The sequence below is a fragment of the Xenopus tropicalis genome, chromosome 3, assembly GCF_000004195.4.
Source record: "Xenopus tropicalis strain Nigerian chromosome 3, UCB_Xtro_10.0, whole genome shotgun sequence".
NCBI lineage: Eukaryota > Metazoa > Chordata > Amphibia > Anura > Pipidae > Xenopus > Xenopus tropicalis.
In genome coordinates, this window is record NC_030679.2 from 90,318,149 (window position 1) to 90,343,090 (window position 24,942).

Here is a 24,942-nt window from a genome sequence, read left to right on the forward strand (position 1 = left end):
ATTCTACAATAACCTGAAACCCCTTGTCTACACACAGGTGATCTCTATTTAATTATTTATGTGTAACAGGAAAATAATTGCCTTTACCAACAATGATTAAGGTGTGTCATATTTAAAGGAATGTATACTTGTATCACGGACATGAAATAGTCTGTCAGTGTAAAAAAACAAAAGGGGACTCATTTACTAAAAAAAAAGCTTATTTATAGCAGTGTAGTAATTCATCGCAGCCAATCCAGTATGTGCATTCATTATTCCAAAGAGAGATGATGAGTGATCAAAACTAAATGCTAATTGGTTGCTATATTATTACAATGATGTAATGACATACGCTCATTAATAAATCAGCCCCATAAAAATTTTAGAAATGAAAAAGTAAAATAGATCTTTTCAAGGTGTCCTAAAATGTTTTGATAACTAAGTTCTTCTCTAACTCCTTTCACAGATTCAGATACCTCTACAAATAAAAAAAAAATGAATGTTCCCGTGTAATCGAAAGCAAGTTTACATTCAAGTCAAGTCAGCATTATATGCATAATAAATGACACATTTATACATATAAAGACTGCCTTTACCCTTCTTGTTCCATTCATCTTAACAACACAGCACTCAGTTGACTTTAACCTGACATCAACAAGTCAGGCATGATCCGATTAACAAGCTATTTTAATCCTCTTTTGCATCCTAAATTCTGCTATTCAATCTGTCCTAATCTATGTTCTGTCCCAAACCTAGCTAAGCAGCCATATCTGCATTCAAATCCACTTAGAAACCACGTCAAAGACAATTTTAGTATCGTTCCATAGGATAGCAGAACACATAGAAAAGTTTATGTAATCTATCTGTACTCAAAAATGCAAATCTCTTTTTAACCCTTTAAGTGCCAAGGGACGTAGATTCTACGTCCCAGGTACCAAGGGACCAAAGTGCCATGGGACGTAGAATCTACGTCCAATGGCACTGTCGGCTTTACAAGCGCTGCGCTCGCTTTTAAAGCAGCGCAGCGCTTGTAAAGCCTGCACAACCCCCTAGGCAACGAGCGAATGAACACATACTTACAGATCCGGTCCCCGAGCCGCACCGATCCGGTCCCTCAGCCAATGACAGCAGTGGACACGCATTGATGACGTGTCCACTGCTGTCCCTTTAAATGTCGCCGCCCCCGCGTCGCCTCTTCACTCCTGCTGAGCACATGTGACTGCTGGAGCCCCCCTGCTGCCTTCCTGCTGCCTTCCTGCTGGATTGGTCGCCCTGATTGCCTGCCTGCATTGTGTGAGCTGAACTACAACTCTCTAACCACTGTTTATTTTGCTTATTTCTATCTCAACTGTCTAAAAATTTTTTTTATTTTTTTTTTTCCATTTCTTCTTCTATCTTTGTCATTATTACACTTTTACACACATACACACTTATTTACAACTTTCCCAAGCACACACAGACACTTACACACACACTTACACTTAGAAAAAAAAAAAAAAAAAAAAAAAAAAAATCTTTCTTTCTTTTCTTTTCTTTCTTTCTTTGCTTTCTTTGGCAGTCTTTTTTTTTACTAAAACTTTATTTCTGATCTTGCTCTATAATTATCTGATTTATTTGGTTGCATTTTAGTGTTTTTTTGGCATTTTCATAATTGATTTCTGTTTTTGAATTATTCTATTGCACTGTAACTTTTTTATTGCTATTGGGTGCTGAATTTGCAGTGACGTTGGTGGATCCAGGGCTCTGGCCACTGATTTCATTGCAATAATTGTTCTTCTGTTGGTTTGAGTGGTTTTATTTGAATTTACTGATTTTATGGTGTTTTATCTTTGCATTGTTCTTTATTGTGTATTTAGTGCCCCTAAAAGGTTGCTTTTGCAGTGACGTTGGTGGATCCAGGGCTCTGGCCACTGATTTCATTGCAATAATTGTTCTTCTGTTGGTTTGAGTGGTTTTATTTGAATTTACTGATTTTATGGTGTTTTATCTTTGCATTGTTCTTTATTGTGTATTTAGTGCCCCTAAAAGGTTGCTTTTGCAGTGACATTGGTGGATCCAGGGCTCTGACCACCGATTTCATTGCAATTATTGTTCTTTTGTAGGTTTGGGTGGTTTTATTTGAATTTACTGATTTTATGGTGTTTTATCTTTGCATTGTTCTTTATTGTGTATTTAGTGCCCCTAAAAGGTTGCTTTTGCAGTGACATTGGTGGATCCAGGGCTCTGACCACCGATTTCATTGCAATTATTGTTCTTTTGTTGGTTTGGGTGGTTTTATTTGAATTTACTGATTTTATGGTGTTTTATCTTTGCATTGTTCTTTATTGTGTATTTAGTGCCCCTAAAAGGTTGCTTTTGCAGTGACATTGGTGGATCCAGGGCTCTGACCACCGATTTCATTGTAATTATTGTTCTTTGATTGCTTTTAGTGGTTTTATTCCATTTGGTTTCAGTTGTTCTAGAAAGATCCAGAGGTGCTAAGTTCAGATTGTTCTAGTAGTTTCTATTGCCAAAGGTTAACTCCTGGTCATCCCTTGCTGGCTTGAGTTTATCAAAAGGTTACAGTGAGGTTTTTTTTTTTCTAGCTTCTCCTATTACAAGTGCTGTCTTGCTTGCTGCTTTTTTTTTTTTTTTTTTTTTTTTGCTTGCTTGTTTTCACTTTGCCTGCTGATTGCTAGATTTGCAGTTGTCGGTATATTTCTGGCACAATGGCCAAACGGTTTTACAGCACCGAGGAAGCTGCTAGGTATTGCATGGACTCCAGCTCAGAAGAATTTAGCGATTCTGGGTCTGAGTATGTTCCATCTGACCACTCTACTGAGGAATCAGAGATAGACGATAGTGACACGGTTAGCGCAGAGGTTAGTAGTGGTGGCACGCTTACTGCTGAAGAGGCAGAGGCTGGTGGTAGTGCCCAAGATGTACCCATGGAAGTAGAAGAGGGTGAGGGTAGCACTGATGCAGCAGTTGGAGAGCCTGCGTGGGGGCCTCCCTGTAATTATGTCCCTGAAATTCCCCCTTTCACTGCAGTCCCTGGCCTCAGTGTGGACACCACTAATTTTGAAATTATAGATTTTTTTAATCTCTATATTACAGAGGCCATCCTACAGGACATGGTCCGTTACACAAATTTGTATGCTGAGCAGTATCTTGCCAGCAACCCTTTACCGGGTTTTTCAAGAGCCCAGGCATGGGTATCCCACAAATATAAACGAAATAAAAAGATTCCTGGCTCTTACATTGGCAATGGGACTCGTAGAACGTAATTCTTTAGCTTCCTACTGGGATACCAATACAGTCCTTTCCATCCCTCTTTTTTCAGCCGTTATGCCAAGAAACCGTTATCAAATTTTATTGCGGTTTCTTCACTTTAACGACAACACAACGGCTGTTGCCCCTAATGAGCCCGGTTATGACAGGCTTTATAAATTGAGGCCCCTTATAGATAGCCTGTCTCAGCGCTTCGCAGAGGTTTACACCCCCTCCCAAAATGTCTGTGTTGATGAGTCCCTTTTGCTCTTCAAAGGGCGCCTAAAATTTCGCCAATATATCCCAAGTAAGCGTTCTCGCTATGGGATGAAATTTTACAAACTCTGTGAAAGCAGCACGGGCTACACTAGTTATTTCATGCTGTATGAGGGAAAGGACACTAATTTGGACCCCCCCGGTTGTCCCACTGACTTGACTACCAGTGGTAAAATTGTTTGGGAGCTCATAACTCCACTGCTGGGCCGAGGTTACCACTTATACGTGGATAACTTTTACACAAGCATCCCTTTATTTAGAGCCCTAAATTCTTTGGACACCCCAGCCTGCGGCACAGTCAACCGTAACCGCAAAGGACTGCCCAGGGAATTGCTGGATAAGAAACTGAAGCGTGGAGAAGTACATGCTCTAAGAAGCAATGAGCTCTTGGCCATAAAATATTCAGACACCAAAGTTGTTTTTATGCTTACTACTATCCACGATGAGACCATGATTGTCCAACACAGAAGTGGCGGTAGGCCCTCAAAAACAAAGCCACTGTGTAGTAAAGAATATAGTAAGCATATGGGTGGTGTTGATAAATCCGACCAAATACAACATTATTATAATGCCACCCGAAAAACCAGGGCCTGGTACAAAAAAGCAGCAATTTATATGATCCAAATGGCCCTTTATAATTCTTATGTCGTTTACAAGGCGGCAGTACCAGGCCCCAGATTGTCTTATTACAATTATTTGCTGCAGTTGCTCCCTTCCTTGTTGTTTGGTGATGTAGAGGAGGTTCCTGACATGCCAGGTAATGACAATGTTGCCCGAATGGTGGGTAAGCATTTTATAGCACAAATTCCACCAACACCTAAAAAAACATATGCCCAGAGAAAATGTAAGGTTTGCCGTTCCAAGGGTGTTAGGCGAGATGTCCGGTATTATTGTCCCAAGTGTCCTAGCAAGCCTGCTTTGTGTTTCCACCCATGTTTTGAAGTGTACCATACTGTGGTACACTATGAGAGGACTTGAATTTTGTGTTTTTATAGGTAGGTTATGGTTCTCTGGGTTTGTTGGTGGAATAAGGATTTAGCATATCAGAATAGTGAACTTGGCATGTTCTAGGTTTTTATGCACAAGGTTTCAGGACTCCAAACTTAGCTGTGCTGGCAAAGTGACGCTGTTTTTTATTTATTGAGTTTATCTATTCTGGCAGGTCCGTACTTTACTTATAACTAGGTTATAGATATATGTGATGAAAAGTTTGGTAAGGTGTGTCATATTGGCAAAAGTGTTTTTTTTTTTTAGTAAAGTAGGGATTTATGGTGTGTGATTTTGTTTTTTGCACAGGTTGTCAGAAAAACAAAGTGTGCTTGTAGCTTGTGGTTGTTTAGACTTGTTCTTGGGCATTCAGATTTTTGTGTTTGAGCTATGGTTATTCAGGCTAGTTGCAGTGTTTCTTTGGTTATGGGGTAGGACTTATATTGTGCTGTTGGTATAGCGAACTGAGGTGCTGGGTGACTGACAGGGCGCATGATAAAACTTGTGGTGTGTGATGAATCAATGAGATGTTTTTATCTCTAAAGCTGATGCCACAAGTCCTTTTACTGGCACCTCAAAAGCTTGCCTGTCAGCGCAGTTATCTGTGCATAGTTTTGTATATTACTTTGCATTTCTGGGCAGCATTTAACTACTGTAAGTGTAGGCCTTGAGTTTTTTGCAAAGGTTCTTGAGCACAGGATGACAGATACATTATGGTTTTTTGTGCTTGTAGTACAAATTGAATATCTACTGTATGTTCTGGTTAGGTTACACAAGTTGCAGTGGCTCTCTAAATATAAAAACTTTGCGTAATACTGGTGTGCCACTGGTGACTGCTGCACGGCACGTAATGGTGCACATAATTTTATCTCTGATGCTAATGCCCCAAGCTTTATTGTTGGCACCTAAATTCCTAACCTTTAGTGCAACTTCTAAGGACATTTGCATCATTTATGGGCCAAATTACTATGGATTTTTTGGCAAATATCCTTCTAAATGTGGTGCAGATTTTGTCATTTCTAAAGTAGTGTAGGAAGAAGCAAAAAACTGGTATCATAACACCACAGGAAAGATGGAACTCAAATCAAAGATGCTCCACAAAACAGAAATAGGTGAGTAAAGTACAATTTAGGGGTTTATTTGGGGGGGGGGGGTAAAGTAAAAAACTGCAAGGGGTGCATAGAGTGCATTTTCAGGTTTGGCGGCCATGTACTTATGTGCAACCAGACATATGGGGTGTAATTTTATTCAGGGTAACTTGCTAATTGATACTGAGCAAGTTTTTTGATAGTTGCCGTTGAGATTTTGGGGAGAAATCTAACTTTATATTTTTTTTCAGACCAAGAATGGTGTCTCTAAATAGCTGAAGTTGTCTATTTTTAATCAATGTATAGTTTATATGGGTTTTTTTACAGTTAAGGGGCAATTTTGTCTGAAAAACTTTGAGATGTGCACATAAATTGCAGCCCCATTATTATGCATTGCCCCTGTTTTGGGGCATTTGGTGGCCACGTCTTTATGTGCACCCATACATATGGGGTATCGTTTTATTCAGGGGAACTTGCAGATTGATGTTTAGTAAGTTTTTGGTAGTTGCTATAGAGATTTTGGGGAGAAATCTAGGTTTGTATCTGTTTTTTCCTTGATTTCTGACCAAAGCACCGACTTCTGCAAGGGACTGCGGCCGCAATTTTCCATGTAGAAAGAGGAGAGTGGCGTCTCTGAATAGCTGATGGTGTGCACTTTTCAGAAATATATAGTTTGTGGGGGTTATTTTACAGGTATGGGGGTTAACACTGAAAAACTGCAGGAAGTGCACATAGAGCTCAGTGAAATTGCCCTTTTGCATTGCCCCTGTTTTGGGGCATTTGGTGGCCACGTCTTTATGTGCACCCATACATATGGGGTATCGTTTTATTCAGGGGAACTTGCAAATTGATATTTAGTAAGTTTTTGGTAGTTGCCATAGAGATTTTGGGGAGAAATCTAGGTTTGTATCTGTTTTTTCCTTGATTTCTGACCAAAGCGCTGACTTCTGCAAGGGACTGCGGCCGCAATTTTCCATGTAGAAAGAGGAGAGTGGCGTCTCTGAATAGCTAATGGTGTGCACTTTTCAGAAATATATAGTTTGTGGGGGTTTTTTTACAGGTATGGGGGGTTAACACTGAAAAACTGCAGGAAGTGCACATAGAGCGCAGCCCCCAAAATTTCAACTGAAATTGCCCTTTTGCATTGCCCCTGTTTTGGGGCATTTGGTGGCCACGTCTTTATGTGCACCCATACATAGGGGGTATCGTTTTATTCAGGGGAACTTGCAGATTGATGTTTAGTAAGTTTTTGGTAGTTGCCATAGAGATTTTGGGGAGAAATCTAGGTTTGTATCTGTTTTTTCCTTGATTTCTGACCAAAGCGCTGACTTCTGCAAGGGACTGCGGCCGCAATTTTCCATGTAGAAAGAGGAGAGTGGCGTCTCTGAATAGCTAATGGTGTGCACTTTTCAGAAATATATAGTTTGTGGGGTTTTTTTTACAGGTATGGGGGGTTAACACTGAAAAACTGCAGGAAGTGCACATAGAGCGCAGCCCCCAAAATTTCAACTGAAATTGCCCTTTTGCATTGCCCCTGTTTTGGGGCATTTGGTGGCCACGTCTTTATGTGCACCCATACATAGGGGGTATCGTTTTATTCAGGGGAACTTGCAGATTGATGTTTAGTAAGTTTTTGGTAGTTGCCATGGAGATTTTGGGGAGAAATCTAGGTTTGTATCTGTTTTTTCCTTGATTTCTGACCAAAGCGCTGACTTCTGCAAGGAACTACGGCCACAATTTTCCATGTAGAAAGAGGAGAGTGGTGTCTCTGAATAGCTGAAGGTGTGCACTTTTCAGAAATATATAGTTTGTGAGGGTTATTTCACAATTAGGGGGGATTAACACTGAAAAACTGCAGGTAGTGCACATAGAGCGCAGCCCCCAAAATTTCTACTGAAATTGCCCTTTTGCATTGCCTCTGTTTTGGGGCATTTGGTGGCCACGTCTTTATGTGCACCCATACATATGGGGTATCGTTTTATTCAGGGGAACTTGCAGATTGATGTTTAGTAAGTTTTTGGTAGTTGCCATAGAGATTTTGGGGAGAAATCTAGGTTTGTATCTGTTTTTTCCTTGATTTCTGACCAAAGCGCTGACTTCTGCAAGGAACTACGGCCACAATTTTCCATGTAGAAAGAGGAGAGTGGCGTCTCTGAATAGCTGAAGGTGTGCACTTTTCAGAAATATATAGTTTGTGAGGGTTATTTCACAATTAGGGGGGGTTAACACTGAAAAACTGCAGGTAGTGCACATAGAGCGCAGCCCCCAAAATTTCAACTGAAATTGCCCTTATGCATTGCCCCTGTTTTGGGGCATTTGGTGGCCACGTCTTTATGTGCACCCATACATATGGGGTATCGTTTTATTCAGGGGAACTTGCAGATTGATGTTTAGTAAGTTTTTGGTAGTTGCCATGGAGATTTTGGGGAGAAATCTAGGTTTTTTATCTGGTTTTTCCTTGATTTCTGACCAAAGCGCTGACTTCTGCAAGGGACTGCGGCCACAATTTTCCATGTAGAAAGAGAAGAGTGGTGTCTCTGAATAGCTGAAGGTGTGCACTTTTCAGAAATATATAGTTTGTGAGGGTTATTTCACAATTAGGGGGGGTTAACACTGAAAAACTGCAGGTAGTGCACATAGAGCGCAGCCCCCAAAATTTCTACTGAAATTGCCCTTTTGCATTGCCTCTGTTTTGGGGCATTTGGTGGCCACGTCTTTATGTGCACCCATACATATGGGGTATCGTTTTATTCAGGGGAACTTGCAGATTGATGTTTAGTAAGTTTTTGGTAGTTGCCATAGAGATTTTGGGGAGAAATCTAGGTTTGTATCTGTTTTTTCCTTGATTTCTGACCAAAGCGCTGACTTCTGCAAGGAACTACGGCCACAATTTTCCATGTAGAAAGAGGAGAGTGGCGTCTCTGAATAGCTGAAGGTGTGCACTTTTCAGAAATATATAGTTTGTGAGGGTTATTTCACAATTAGGGGGGGTTAACACTGAAAAACTGCAGGTAGTGCACATAGAGCGCAGCCCCCAAAATTTCAACTGAAATTGCCCTTATGCATTGCCCCTGTTTTGGGGCATTTGGTGGCCACGTCTTTATGTGCACCCATACATATGGGGTATCGTTTTATTCAGGGGAACTTGCAGATTGATGTTTAGTAAGTTTTTGGTAGTTGCCATGGAGATTTTGGGGAGAAATCTAGGTTTTTTATCTGGTTTTTCCTTGATTTCTGACCAAAGCGCTGACTTCTGCAAGGGACTGCGGCCACAATTTTCCATGTAGAAAGAGAAGAGTGGTGTCTCTGAATAGCTGAAGGTGTGCACTTTTCAGAAATATATAGTTTGTGGGGGTTATTTCACAGGTAGGGGGGTTAACACTGAAAAACTGCAGGAAGTGCATATAGAGCGCAGCCCCCACATTTTTAGCTGTAATTGCCCTTGTGCATTGCCCCTGCTTTGGAGTGTTTGGTGCCCATGTCTTTATGTGCACCCATACATATGGGGCATCATTTTATTCAGGAGAAGTTTGTCTTTCAAATATGCCTTTGTTAGAAAATTTTTATGAGATTTTTTTTTGTCAAATCCACATTTGATCATGCGTCCAAGTTTACGTTTTAGAAAAAAAAAAAAATGTCATAAAAAGTTCCAAATTTCACAATGCACTGACAAAAGGTATTTGGCTTTTGAGTGAAAACTACATTGCACCTAGAAACCTGAAGGTCTGTAGTTTCTAAAGATACCAAACATGAGGGGATATTTTAGATTTACATATAAGTTATGCTGCATTAACTGTTACAAGCGCTTTTCTGCTTTGTTCTGGTGTGATATTGTACAAAGTATTGCTTTAGTTTGGGGGTTACTTCTGGACAGGAACTGTGGGGTACCACCACATATTTGGTATCGTTGGACTTGGGAGTATCAGGGCTTTTACAAACAACAAAAAAAAGTGTGTAAAATTAACTTTTCTATGGAAAAAAAACTCAAAATATACAGAAATTTTTCATAATTTTATTTTTTTTTTACATATTTCACCCAAAATACACATCATATCTCCAGAAAAGTTATAAAATTTGGTATGTATGTCGAAGCCCAATTAGTGACGAAAAAAACGATATATAATTTCCCTAGTTTCATGGAGGTTTTTCTACCAAAAAACATTGTTAAAGTGAATGAGTACAAAATGCTTAAAAAACGTCTGGCACTGGGGGGAACCGAAATGACGAATTCGGCTGGCACTTAAAGGGTTAATTTCAACCCAATTTTTTTTTTCTTTTAAAACTGTGGACAGGTCAAACCTGTAATTATATATATATTATTTTATGGGCTAAAACCTTACAAACAAGCTCATAATTCCATCAGGTGATTGATTGGAAAGGATATGATAAAATAGTCAAAGCTCTTGATAATGAAGACTCAAAAAAGCCAACGGAATAGAGGAATAATACATGGACTTCAATGAAATATAATAAAATATTGTTAATGATTTTTGCTAAATCTACTGAACTGAACTAGGCCTTGTATTGATGCTCATTAACTCTTGCATTAGTCAGTACTTGTATGTAATCTGTATGTTTGCATACAGATTTGCTTTGTACAGCCCTGTAAAATACGTTTCCAAATCATAAATATTTGTTGATGATAATATGGAATGCAAGGGTTTGCCTAATGCTAAAAGACAGTAGGAGTAGCTTATTCTAAAAAGGAATGGTGAGACACGCAAATTAGAAAATTTTCTACTTTTATTTTAATAAACAGCCACAAAAACAATGTTGAGGAAAGAGCACTGATTTTAAACAGAAATGTACTAGAGTACTTAATTTAATGGGGAATCAAACTGAAAAAAGGAAATATACTCAGTGTCATTGCTATGAACACCAAATAAATGGATGGCAGTTATGCACTGATTTTAAATGGAAGGTAGGAATTCTCCTGTGTACTTTCATTATGGTGCAGCCCATAAAGCAGTCCATTTAGTAAGTAAAAAGCTATTGTCCTGCACTCTCCTTTCCCATGGGAACATTTTCCTATCTAATATCCACAATTAACGGCAGTATACAATGCATCCGGGCCATATATTGCACATCGCACTCAATCCCCTCCTATTCGACAGGCCTCTTGGGAAATTCAATTAACAGTGTCAACTGTACTCACCCTGAGTCAATAGCTCACACCACCCAGGTACTCCCTCCCAACCCTCTAACAAGAGAATTACTGCCCACTTACAGGAATGATGCTGTACAGGCGTGGCCATACATAGATAAATCCATTTGCTGGAAGCTTATTGATTTGGAACTCCTGGAATAGATGAGGCTTGTGGAGCTTTATATGAATATTTCAATACCAAAATAAGGAAGAAGAAAAACTTGAAATGTCACCTATGACTGAAAATGGGGATCCCCTCTAGGGAGAGTAACAAACGGAAAACCTATTGAGCCAATTGTTTGGTTACAGCCAGTACAGAGTACAGTGTCCCTTTAATAGAGAGCAAAACTACTATGGTTCTATATCCTTTGGAAAGATTGCTTTAAAACAGAGATTCTTCAACAGTCACTGCCCTAGTGGAGCTTACAGTCGGAGGCCCCTATGACATATGTACAACACAAAATACAGACAAAACAGACAACTTTTTCTAAATTTATGCGTGCATTCTGTACGACTCATCCTATTTAATGTTAGTTAAAATTACTCAGGAGATTGCTAACTGAAAGCATAGGAGACAGGGGTCTCATTGGGCAAACTTACACCGTGGCAGTAACCAATGACAACCAATCCAAGTTTTTCTTTTATTGCTCTACCTGAATCTGGCTGATTGCTATAGGTTACTGCATGCCCAGTGTAGATAATTAGGCCCCTGGCACTATTAAATAATGAAATATAATGTCACATAGTATAACTTATCACCATGGAGACAACTCAACTGTTCCTTGAATGCCTATGTATCACTGAGGGTAAATGCATAATAAATTGTTAATATGAACAGCTATCATTCTCCAGCTGCCTTCATCTTCTGCAATAAAACCATTTATGTTTGCCCAATTCAATAAGGGGGGAGCGGTATTATTATATGTTAGTAGCAATAGTAGTTTATTTTCAGTTAATATTCAAATACAATTACAGCTCAGTAATTTATTTGCCAAAAGGGACTTCATTATAAATGTTTCCCATAAAAAAGTTGTCTACAAAATAAAAAACAAAACAAAATCATAAGTCAGATAATTAAATTTTTTAACCCTGTGTTGATGCCAAGTGAGGGAGAACAAACTTTGAACAAACTGAGTACCAACTGTAAGTGGGACGCAAATCTATCACACAGTTAGTGCACAAAACCGATCAATTTAAATCAGATTATGAATCTAGCTCATAATGGTTGATTTAACAGTACATGAAAGGTATGAGTCTGGAGTATTCCATGGATATATAATCGGGAAGTCAGGCTTTCTTGTAATTTAGTAACCACATTGTCTATGATAGCTATTAATGTGGGAAGTCATATTATCCCACTAGGGCCCCACTAATGGCCTCAATTTTGAAAACATGATTTAAAGTTAATGGGGAACTCTGTAGGACCGAAATCTGTTATGCTATCTGATTGGCAGGGAAAGCTATGTGGGGAATAGCAAGAACACCCATCAAAGAAATCCCTCAATTGTGGTTTTTAATGGGAATAACTCTGTGGCAGTGCTAGTATATCCAATATCTGATAACAAACAGTTATGGGCAGAATCTGACTGGATAATGCTACAAAATAAAGCCCTCTCTGGAATTTTATCATCTTACTGCTCCAGACTCTGAAAGTCTGTTCAGACCTAAAACCTTTTTTTCTGTATCCGGAATCTGGCCGGTAAAATGGCTGCATTTTCCATTTTATCCTTGAGGGAAGTGCCAAACCGTTTCCTTGATTTCAAAACAAAGCAAGAGCCAGAAATTCATTCTAAATTATATTAGAATTGTTTACAGAAGGTATCTAGAAATTGTTCTTTGCTATTTAACAAATTATCCTTTTTTAGAAATTGCATAAAATCCTGAAGCAGGGTCCCTTCAGCATACATTAAACAGGAGGAAGAAAAGTACTATCTTCCTCTCCTTTTTAAGGAGCATGAAGTATTTAAAGTATCTTTAGTTTGGTTTCAATTCATTTTAGTTGGAAGTTGTAATTACTTGCCATATTTATTTGTTTAGTATTAATAAAGGGTGCCTTTAACAATATAACAGAGAAGTAGCAGCAGATCCTAAGTGATTTCTGAAATTTTGCTAAATATTAGTTCCATTATGCAATTTCAAATCTGAACTGCAGGTTTATCCTTTTAAGCATTTTCCTCCATATGTAATAAAAAAAAAGCCACTTAGGTTCCCCTGGTGCAATAACCCACTGCAACCAATAAGATCATAGCTTTTAAACAGGTAGCCAGTAAACACTTCCTGCTAATTGGTTGCTATTGGTGATTAGACTAGTAGCAAACTTTGCACCATTTATTACATAATCCCCTTTGGACTTAATTTTGTAATGTATGGGTTTTCATTCATTTCCCTTAAACAGGCAGTAATGTGTAAGAGTGATGCTCATTGTGTGCTAGACGGTACTGCCACGCAGTGTATTACTTTGCCCTGGAGAGGCATTCTCCATGACTAACATTTGTTATTGTTTGCATAGGTACTGAATGCACAGAATTGCAGTATTATCTGTTTAATTTTTTTTTTTTTGCTAAGTATTTGCCAGCTTTGCTTTCTTTAAGGAGTGATTTTGGGCCATACTTCCAGGCAGATCCAGGTTATTTATGTTATTAGAATGTTGCTTCTTGTAAACCAGATATTGCCACAAATGGACGCAGCAGTTCTCAAGTGATACTGACACTGAAAATATAAATGTGCATAAAAAGTTACCTATAGGTCATGTTGACCTTTTTTTCGCTGCTAGGGCTGCTTTTGTAAGTAATTGTTACTTGAATTTCCTAAACCTGACTGTTTTGACAGCCTGACTGTCCCTTCTCAACCTGTCAGTCATAGTTTCTAATGCTAACTGACTCCTGCTGCACAGATATGGCCGTCCCCTCATAGAGGAATATGGGGATTTGGTGCATAATGTAAAAGCATTGGGCAAATACTTTTATGGCAAAATTAAAAGAGCATGCAAAGACAATGTCATAGTACATGTAAACAAGGGTTTAATTGCTGGTGTCAGTATCTCTTTAAGCAGTCCATTTGGTATACATTTCCTGTTTAATGAAGAACTTTCACTCATACGTCTATGAAACAGGTTTCCTAAAACTATTTGCATTTATTCTTTCTCCTAGTTGAACATGATGCCCAGGCCCTCCTAAAAAAATGCCACACAATAGCAGCTACTATCACTATATTATACTATTGGTATAGGAGAACCATATCAAGTGCACACAAGAAGCCTTTACTCCTAGCAGACAGCTACATCAGACAGTGCATCTGGAAACAAGTAAAGTTTAGTTAATTAGTGCTGTAAGATATTGATCTATATTCATTACAGAGAAGCTGCAGACACTTGCATAGGCAGTTACATGACATCCAGAGAAGGTACCAATCCACTTTTCTATGGGACAAGTTCAGGGGTCCTCTCGCATTCTGTTAAATCCTTTTGTTTTGATCATAAGATGACTGTCAGTGTAGAATGTCTGCCTGATTGGCCTTAAAGGGGTAGTTTTTTTTTAAGGTTAATTATTGTATGTTTTAGAAAGGCCTATTTGAAAAAACATTCTGAATTATTTGCTTCCATTTTCGGCCTCTATGTAGTTGTTAAAATGGGAGTGACTGTCCCCAGTAGCCACAAAACTATTGCTCTGCAATGCTACAACGTTATTGTTATAGCTACTTTTTATTATTTATCTTCCTGTTTAGGTACCTTACTATTTATATAAATCAAGGCAGATGGAGGGCACTTTGGGCTAAAGAAACCTTGCCCATAAACAATTATCAATTTAGAGACAGGCGATAAGATTAACAAATCTTCCAAAAAAAGGATCCATATATACCAAATAGAAAAACAGATCCCACACGCTGAAAAGATTAAAAAATCAAGAATCAATCAAGAAAAAAAAAATCTTTAGCAAAGTTTTTAAAGGACAACTATTACTATATTTACATGATATACATGCTCATAACAATTTTCACAGAAAGAAAAGCCTCGAGATATGAAAGCGAATACTCTGAACAAAAGAAGTATTACCAAGAACGCTTTTGTCATAGGGAATCCGTAAAGAATCCACTTTCCGATCTATAGGCTTTTTTTGCTGGGTGGTATGTATCTTTCTGTGAAAACTGTTATGAGCATGTATATCATGTAAATCTGATAAAACGTGTCCTTTGATTAAAAAAAAAAAAAAAGTTTGTCTTGACTGCACCAGCACCTTTGTTTTTTTTTAATCTTTTGAATGTGCAAGATGTCTCTGAGAAAATCCCAACCCTTTTAATTGTCACAATCAGATCTAAAAAGTACATTATAAAGGAAGAGGAGAGCACCTTCGTGCAGATTCGCTGCTTTAACGTATTTTTATTTCAAACCACTGCACACAACAGGGCTGATTCACTAAAGTGCGATAATTTTTATCGCACTTTTTTTGCGTTAAAATAGACGTGATAATTAGCCCACGATTTACTACAGTATTATCGCGTGTGTTAAGTCGCATATCGCATGCGTTAATTTTCGCGTGACCGCATGCGGTAGTTTTAACGCATGCGTTAATTAGCGCACAGAAAAGAATACTAACGCATGATTCACAAACAGTAAGGCGCGCTAAATATCGCATTAGGCTATGCGAAAATTAACACCTACTTCAGACAGGTGATAATTATAGAAAAGTACAGTTAATGAGCTTTTGGCAATAAAATATGGACTTTGCAGTGTTATTTATTCAAGTATGTGTTTCCCCTAGAGTGACTCAGCCGCCAGTTTGCAGCGAAATAGTCATTTTAAATACAGTAATTTTCCGCAAGTATTGGCGTGTATGGCTAACATGGCGTGCGTTTATTCGCACAACTATTTATATGCACTATTTATATGCTACTATTTATATGCGGAGACTATACGCGGGCGTTATTTGGCGCATGTACCGGCAAATACCGAACGAAAATAGTCTTCGTGAGTTAAATAACGCATGCAAAATCTCGCGTAAATTAGCGCAAGTATGCTTATAGTGAATCGTGCGATAAGGCATGAAAATTTAGACGCGATAAAATTTTTAACGCACGCTATAAATAGCGCACGTTTTATCGCACTTTAGTGAATCAGCCCTAACATGTTTTGGGCTATCCAGTGCCCTTTCTCAAGTGTGAACATATAAATTTACAGCTCCACCCCTTGTGTCCACTGATGGGTGCTTGAAAATGTCCATCCAAATTTCATTATATCACCATAGGATTTCTTTAGTCCATATTATTAAAAAAAATCTGTACACAAAGTCCTTTAAGTGGTCCTCCTTTTGTGAAAAAAACATAAATCAGAAACCCACCAATTATACATGCAGTTAACAGGGTGCAGGGAACTTCATACAAAACATGCCTACGGGCACCGAATATTATATCAAGTATCACGTTAAAAAATATTAGTAATGTTGGTAATATCACCAGCAAAACTTAATTATTAAAAGCCTTGCCACAAATCTGGGCCTGCCCCTACTCCACGCTTACTTCTTCAGCTTTTGCATTCTCTGTACTAGCAGAGCCACAAATCCGGGCCTGCCCCCACTTACCCACTTCATGCTTACTTCTTCAGCTATAGCATTCTCTGCACTAGCAAAGTCAAATCTTCATTTTCAAAAAATGGAAAGTCAGCCTGAAGGGCATTGAACTGAAGGGCTTTGAAATGAAGGACGAAAATACACAGAGGTTTAGGCACTGGTCTCTGAAGTGCCAGGGCTGGACCAGACAAGGTATGTTATAGTGCTCTAAAAGGTAGAATCTATATTTTTTAAGAGATTGAGATCATTATCCTTCCCCCTCTAACCTGCTGACCAGCTATGACAGATATAGAAGTTTGCATAGCTGCTGTACATGTTTAACAGGCAGTACCTGGAACACACACAAGGTATAGCGTCTAGATGTAAAAATCCAAAATGGATAATCCCTAAAGCCTTTTTGGGTAAGACAAACACAAAATAAAAAATCATTGACCATAGGTCATAAAATATGCTACTAAAAACTTCAGAAAATCAGTTCAGAATTTGTAAAATAATGCATTTGTTTAGTTTATATTTTCTGCTTCTGTAAAAATAATGAACAACAAAGCCGTTTCTAACCGGCTGACAAAGATATCTTACTTGCTTCTCCAAGATCCTGAAAACTTCTCCAAGGGTTCTGTCTAAAGCAGACACTTTATTAGCGGCCCAGACTCCACTGTCCTGTGTCTGTAGCTGCTTATGAATATCCTTGGTAAGCCTTTGTAGCCTGAAAATAAAATACATTATCTTCAGATTCTAATACTTACATAAAGGTAGAAGTGTATATAGGCCCCACTCTCAACCTATATCTTTCAACCCATGTAATGTGAAAAAAATTGATGGCACCCCCAAAATGTTAGGCACCCTCAAGTGACTTAAATCGCTTACCTTGTACCCCAGGCTGGTGCCCCTGTTGGGAGAGAACAGCACCAGCCCGGGGTAGCAGCAATCGCTTCCTCCTTCCGTCTTCGCTCGCGCACGCATGCGCAGTAGAGTGAAAAGCCGAACTTTAACAGAGAAGTCGGGTTTTCACTCTACTGCGCATGCGCCTGTCGTTAGTCCTTCCAAAAGCGAAGGCAGAAGGAGGAAGCGCTGCGCTACAGCTACCCCGGGCTGGTGCTGTTTTCTCCTAACAGGGGCACCAGCTTGGGGTACAAGGTAAGTGATGTAAGTCACTTGGGGGTGCCTTTCCTTGTCCTTTAATGCAAACTTTGCACCATGTATTATATTATACCATATGTTTTGCATGATCACAAGGAAAGAAAACAACCAATAACTGTGGGGAAGGGCCCTGAAAAAAGCTTCCCAAGTAATAATTAGAAAAAGAAGAAAAATAGCTGTAAAGTCTTCATGCTATTTTTCCTATTTCAAATTAGAATACAATTGACGTAATTAGAGGGCTGGGCTCTGTCAAAAAAACAAACAAACAAAAAAAAAACCTGAAAGCAAACCTATCCCCCCAAACAATATAGGTTTCTATAAAAATATATTGTATAAATATGCCCATATGTAAAACCCTGCTTCATTTAAATAAACCATTTTCATAAAAATATACTTTTTTAGTAGTATGTGCTATTGGGTACTCCTAAATAGAAGATTGCCATTTTAAGAATTAAGACCCGCTCCCCTGGGATCATAGGATTCCCAGTGCACACAAACAAGCCAAGGCACACATACATGCTAGGCCACATCAGCCAATTAGGGCTCTGGCCTAATTGGCCTTCCCCTGCCATCCCATCGGCGACAATGTAAGTCGCCGGAGGGATGGCATACGCAGCGATTTCGGGAAATCGCCGAAAAAGACTCGCAAGTCTTTTTCGGCGATTTGCGCGAAATCGCGCCGCCGCATCTGCCATCCCGCTGGCGACTTACATGTTCCCCGGTGGGATGGCAGGGGAAGGCAACTCAGGGAGATTAGTCGCCCGCGAACAGGGAGTTTTGCCGCGGGCGACTAATCTCCCCGTGTGCCAGAGCCCTTAATGGACAGTTCTGCCTTTTGCTTCCACACTACTTCCTGTTACAGTTAGAGCTGCATTATTTCTGTTGGTTAAATATTCATTCTGGGGGTATAATCTTCTTTAAGGTAGGCCAAAGTGCACCACATCACTTTCTGAGAGAACTCCACTTGCACCTGCCTCCTGCCACTAGTTTGCGACAGATGTCAAAGATGTAATTACATTTTTAATGCATGTTTTCAATTTCGTTGTAATTGAATATTTGCAATGTGTATATTTGCAATGTGTATATTTGCAATATGCACGGAAGCATATTTCTATATTTTTTTTTTTTTTGTTTCATTGCAAAATAATGATTTGCCCATTTTGACAAACCATTTTTTATCCCAATTACTGTGTCTTACTTATATCTTATCAAATAATCTTGGCATTTACAGATGAAAGATATTTTTTCTTTGACATATTTTACCTTGTGTGTTCCCTGAAATAATGCAGGTTCTAGCTATAATAGGTAGAGGTGAAAGTAAAAAAAAAAGTATGCAATATTCTGATGCAAATTGTGGTGTTTTTTTAACCCACAATGCAGCCTGGTTTTTTTTCCCCCCAAATTCCAGCATTCCAATGGCATAAGAGGCACACTGCATTGAAGCGCTGTTAACAAGTAAGTCTTTTGCCGGATAAAAAATTTTAAATGATGCAGCCTGCTGTGGGGAACCTTTGACTACTGCCACATTCAGGGTACAAATATGCAAGGAGCATGTTTGGACTCAAGCAAATGAAATAAGAGGCTGTAATACCCGCAACACTAAGTCCATTTTATTGTGACCACACTTTTGTTCTACCACATATATGTGGATCATTTGAAAATCATGTTTTATGTAGTCATTACTGAGGTTCAGATTTTCCACCTTAAATGTAAAGCTCCGTATGTCCAGTAACACCAGGCTGCAATATTTAACGGCTAAAATAAAAAAATAGGGCTTATTTTGTAGGGGGTACCATATTTCCTGCACTTTATGGAGAATTATGTTAATGTAAAAATAAGTTAACGTAAAAATAAAAAAGTACTCACTTTGCTTTGTATGGAGAGTCAGTCACAGGGTTTTTGGTATCTAGTGTACTTTCATACTCCTTTGCCCTGAAAGAAAGTATTAGATATTTATGCCTTCAGACTCAGAAAGCAGCAGATAATTGACTTAATACACACAACAAAAATAATGCATAAAAAGTTGTGGGTCATTTCAATTACAATTGTGTAATGCTGGATATCAGAAAATATTAGTAAGAAACAACAGACAGATAATGACACTAAGCAATAAGGACACATTTCCTGATGTCTGCTAAGAGAAAGGGAGGACCTGCCACATTACTCACACAACAGGGCACTTCTGTCTAAGAGTTCCACAGCCCTTTTCTATTATGATGATATGAGATGCGTTATCATATACTTTCTCTTTACCCTGACAGATTAAAGTGTTCTTTGACAGGCCTATTCACACAATACACAGTTGATAACCTTGCCTATAAATCATCACTTTTTCCGAATGGTTAATTTAATGGCCATAGGTTGTAAATAATATTAAAAAGGGTAGCAAACCTTCTACATGAAAATAATAAGCTTCTGAGCACCATCTGCCCAAGAAGGACTACAATAACAAGTGTGTAACCTGTCTAGATGGTTATTTTTGAGGAACATTTTTGTAAATATTATTAAAAAAGACTTTACAATGGCAGTGAATTTCTGCATAGATGAAAGGTGATGTAAGGTTTAATGGGGCTCAGTTACAATGTTCAACATGATAATTAAAATCTGGTTATATTATTTGCGATACATTAGAATGATAAAACCAAATCGCTGAGTGATGGTTGTGGACCAAATGACCACCTAGGCTAGCAGCCTGGCAAAATTCAACCAGTGCAGTATTTTGTCTTTCACCCATTCTTATGTCTCTTACAAACCCAGAGAATCAGTCATTCTAAACTTTGTTAATCCTGCTCCCTTTCACCCCCAATTTCTTTATGTCTGCAAGTGTTATTATGTGTTGGAGGAAAGCAGTCCCTGTCCCTTAGAGCTTATAATCTAAGTGGAGTTAACTGCTGGGCTTGGGCCAGCCTGACTTAACACTTTTGTACAAATGCCCTATGGTGTTTCCCTATGGTTGCAGCTAGGATAAAGCCAGATGAGAATCAGCTAGGAAATTTCCCAGGCAGCATTTTCTCAGAGGCTTGCACTAAGCTGCTTTCTTTTTAAAATTGCCTTTACATTGTCATAGGTTATTTTTACTCCTACAAGGACCTATGTTTTGCTTAATTCATATTTAAATTCTAACATATTGTAAATCTAAGGCCTTTGCATACTGGCAGCTAAGCCCAACTATATCTTAATTAGCCATAGTACTGATACAGTTCTAATCGCTTTGCCTAGTGTAGATAGGCTTATTTGCTATGGGCTAACCTCAGCTCAGCTAGGGAATACCAGCATCCTTTGAATAATGATGCCATGCTTGTCCCTCATGATCTTATCTCTCTCCGCAGCAGTGACAAACTACATGCCTGACACCCCTCTTCCTCAGAACAATATTTCTAGCTTGTCCCTTGTTGTGACAGAACACTAAATTGATTAAACGAAGCCCGAGATTTGACATCAGTAGCGGATGCCTTCTATTTGTTGATTACTATTGATTTTCTTTGATACTTCATTTAAAAATCAATAGTTACGAAGAAGAATCGGCCTAGTTTACTCGGTGAGAAGCATGCTATTGTGTGCTGGAAGTGAGCCACACACTCACACCGTAGCTGCTTCCAATTATGGAAAAGCTCTTAACAGGTGAACACATCAGCCTGAAAATCAATACTCAGTTTTCTTACTCAATCAGAGAAAGTGGCAATAAATTAGGCTCATCACTATGAGTTTTTAGTCAAACCTTTTGCAAATAATCTCCCTATTATTCTGCCCATTCTGTATTCTATAGGACAGAGCATGTAAAAGGTATCACGCGATATATGTTTATAGAATGCAATAAGCTGGCAAAAAGAAATGAAATGAGAAAAAACCTGCTAAATCAGGAGACATGAACAGTTTCCTGTCCTTATCTGATTTTATACCTAAGAAAAACATGTAATTGCTGTGAATGATGCTGGTACAAGTATGAGATCCATTATCTGGAAACCTGTAATCCAAAAAAAGCTCCAAATTATGGGAAGGCCGTCTCATAGAGAGCCCATTTTTATCAAATAATTCAAATTTATAAAAATGATATCCATTTTCTCTGCAATAATAAAACAGTACATTGTACAAGTATGGGAGCTATTATCCAGAATGTTTGGGACACAGGGTTTCCAGATAAGGGATCTTCCCATAATTTGGATCTCAATACTTTGTCTACTAAAAAATCAATTAAACATTGAATAAACCCAATAGGATTGTTTTGCCTCTAATTAATTACTGTATTTCTTAGTTCGGAATAACTACAAGGTAATGTTTTGTTACTACAGATAAAAATGGAAAATGTTTTAAAATATTGGATAATTTGATAAAAATGAAATCTATGGGAGATGACCTTCCTGTAATATGGAGCTTTCTGGATTACAGGTTTCCGGATAGCGGATCCCATACCTGTACTTGATCCCCAACTAAGATATAATCAATCCTTATTGGGGACAAAACAATCCTACTGGGTTTAACTGATGTTTAAATTGATTTTTTAACATGGTGATCCAAATTACAGAAAGACTCCTTATCCAGAAAACCACAGGTCCTAAGCATTCCAGATAATAGATCTTTTACCTGTACAAATACACTTATAGATTGTAGTGTTACTGTTCAATAGGATTTAAGATGATAATGTATTTTTTCCAACCTTCTTTTATAATGTAGTATCTAACTTGTTTCCTATTCCACAGTAAGATCTGCCATAGAACAGTAGCTGTCTGTCCCTAATTTTAGGAGATTATTATTATGTTTCACTGTCGGTCACTGGAAATGTCGTACATTGTTAAAACTAAATATACAATACGGGTATGGGACCTGTTATCCAGAATGCCTGGGACCTGAGGTTTTCCCAATAAGGGATCTATCTATAATTTGGATCTCTATAGCCTAATGCCACATGAGGGTTGACCTCATGGAAAAGCGCCCCAAGTTTCTGGATACTTGTAGTCTTTGTAAAAGGATCATAAATAGTTTACAGCCAGTTGGGATGCTGCCGTTTCAGCTGTATCTATGGGAAATTGTCAGGTTTATCTTTGTTAGATAAAATAACATGCCAACACCTACTTACAAGAAAAAAGGCAACTGTGCAAGAAAATAATATTCTAGTAGAATTAAGTCTAAAACAATTTTTTTTTTTAAACGTTTCACCACTCATACGAGTGGCTTCTTCAGTTCAAATGAGTGGTAGGGAAGTCCCCAGCATTGAACCCTTGAGGGTAGTAAACTACAGACTGTACTACCCTCAAGGGTTTAAATGCTGGGAAATTCCCAACCACTCATTTGAACTGAAGAAGCCACTTGGATGAGAAGCTGTATATCATGACCTGGATGAATGAGAATCTTCATAGCAGAGGCGGGCCAAGTCAACTGGGCGCCCTGGCCGGCCACCTCACCCCCACCCTTTTCTCCCTGATACCCCTGGTATTTTCCTAATGTACAATATATTTGAATGTCATTTTCACTACCATTTTGTGCAGTGTTATGTAATGTTTGTAATGTTCCACATTCAGTTTTGCATCTGTGACTCAAATTGCAAATTGTTGCTAGTCTAAAACACATTTAAATACGTCCACATTTATTAAAGCTGATATTATGGTTCAGGTTAAGTGTTTATCTAACATATATCTTAAGTTTATACCATAATGTGATCAATATATGCAAACCAACCAAATCTAATCAACTGCTTACATAATGTTTTTTTTAAAAAGGAAAGGACTAGCTGAATTTAAGTTTAGTAAAGGGTACATTAATCAGTAGTTTTTTTTAAACAGAACTAAAATACACAAAAGCCATCAATATTTCTTTGTCATATCATCATCATCATATATTTATACAGGCCAGCCAATTATTCAGGAGATAGTAATAAAATTACAATAATGAAAATATTACATAGACATTTATACATTACCACATATAGCTATCAGATTTATAACTGGCACCATAGGAGTCCATGTGGAGACATTCCTTAAATGGAAGGAATAAATGCCAGCATAAAATACAAGTTTAATGGATATTAGAAAAACCTTTGTGTGTTGCACTTGTATACTGGTAATGTGGGTAGAAGCTGTACCTTGAGTTGATTCTAGTTTTCAGCTTTTTGACTTTCTTCTTATTTTTTTGCTTCTCCTCTCCATCTTTTATAGGCTCCAAGGGAACAGCTGTTTCCATCAGAATATCAACAATGTATTTTTTCAGGGACAAATGCTCCTAAGAAAATATAAAAAATGAAGGATTAGATTTAAAAAATTTACAAAGCAAGGTTTCTTTCTACTGTAAAATACTTTTTTTGTGCCTTGATGCTATTATCTTTGGTAAACAGCATTTGGATGAACGTAATTCATAGTTTTGCGTGGAACCACGTTTTAGTAAATGACCACTCATTGTTATGTAATTGTTGTTTTTGGTACATTTTTTCTGGGTTTTTGCCATATATACTGTAAATTTTGAGTTAAAGTTACTTTTACCCTTAATCTTAACAGTCTTGATAAGTTGAGTGAAACATAATTAAAAAGACAAGAAGAACAATTGATTCTTCTAGGCAGATTGAACCTGGAGAATACAAAGGGATGCCGGCAGTTTAAATTTTTTCTCAGTTACTAAATATTGTTATGAATATATTAGAGCTTAGTGGCTCTAACTACCCTCTAAATCATTAATCACGGATACAAATTATTGTGGGAGTTTATGAATCAAGCAAGCTCTTTCCAGAGAGAACTGTTTAAGCCAAACTGTAACTATTGTTACCGCTCAGTAAAAAATGATCATAAAAAGTCTAGCTTTTGGCCTGCAATCACACAACTTTCCCAGGATCACTCCTAAAGTTTCCATTTACATGGAATACCATAGAGACTGAGCCTCACCCACTGAGTTTTAAAGCAAAGTCAGGGTAGTATGCTGATTGGATTCCCAAATGCAATAATAAGAAATAAATAGTGTACTGTAAAAACGGACACCAAATGTGAATTAATAACTGGATCTGACCTTTTTTTTTAATTACCAAATAGGTAAATCTAGGCTATACACCTTACCTGTGAATCAATAAAACTATATATTACATTTATCTGGACCATCTGGTACTCTATGAGAAGCCAAATCCATCAGAACTGTCAACTGTTATAGTGCCACCATGCCAACCTAACAGTCCCTCATTCCCAAGATTAAAGAGAAAAGGTCAATGGAAGCAATAAGAACTTATTAGCTAGACAACAGTTATGACAAGCTTGTAGGCTTCCCTGAGTGGAATCTGAGAAAGACCAGGGAGGATGTAACCAACACAACACAAAAACACTGTAAGATGAGCCTCTCATACCATCCCCTTTCCCCCTTCAATTTGCTTGTTTCCCCATTAACAAAGTAACACTTGTAAGAACAGTAGCACGAGAGTTAATCTGCTATACATAAAATTAATAGGTTAACGCAACACTATGGGGCACATTTACTAATCCACGAACGTCTGAAAAGCGCCCGAATGCGTTTTTTTCGTTATGATCGGTATTTTCGCGATTTTTTC

At 38.2% G+C, this 24,942-nt stretch overlaps 1 protein-coding gene across 2 annotated transcripts in view; it reads right to left on the reverse strand.

The window, feature by feature from the left end:
* The window catches only part of scaper (S-phase cyclin A-associated protein in the ER), a 157,332-nt gene that overhangs the window by 43,229 nt on the left and 89,161 nt on the right, over positions 1-24,942 (reverse strand). For both annotated transcript variants that reach the window (XM_004915978.4, XM_012966882.3), the window contains exons 20-22: positions 23,503-23,639; positions 19,293-19,358; positions 16,866-16,992 (exon numbers count right to left, since the gene is read on the reverse strand). In XM_004915978.4, the coding sequence (XP_004916035.1) occupies positions 16,866-16,992; positions 19,293-19,358; positions 23,503-23,639 (330 nt within the window). The remainder of the gene's footprint in view (positions 1-16,865; positions 16,993-19,292; positions 19,359-23,502; positions 23,640-24,942) is intronic.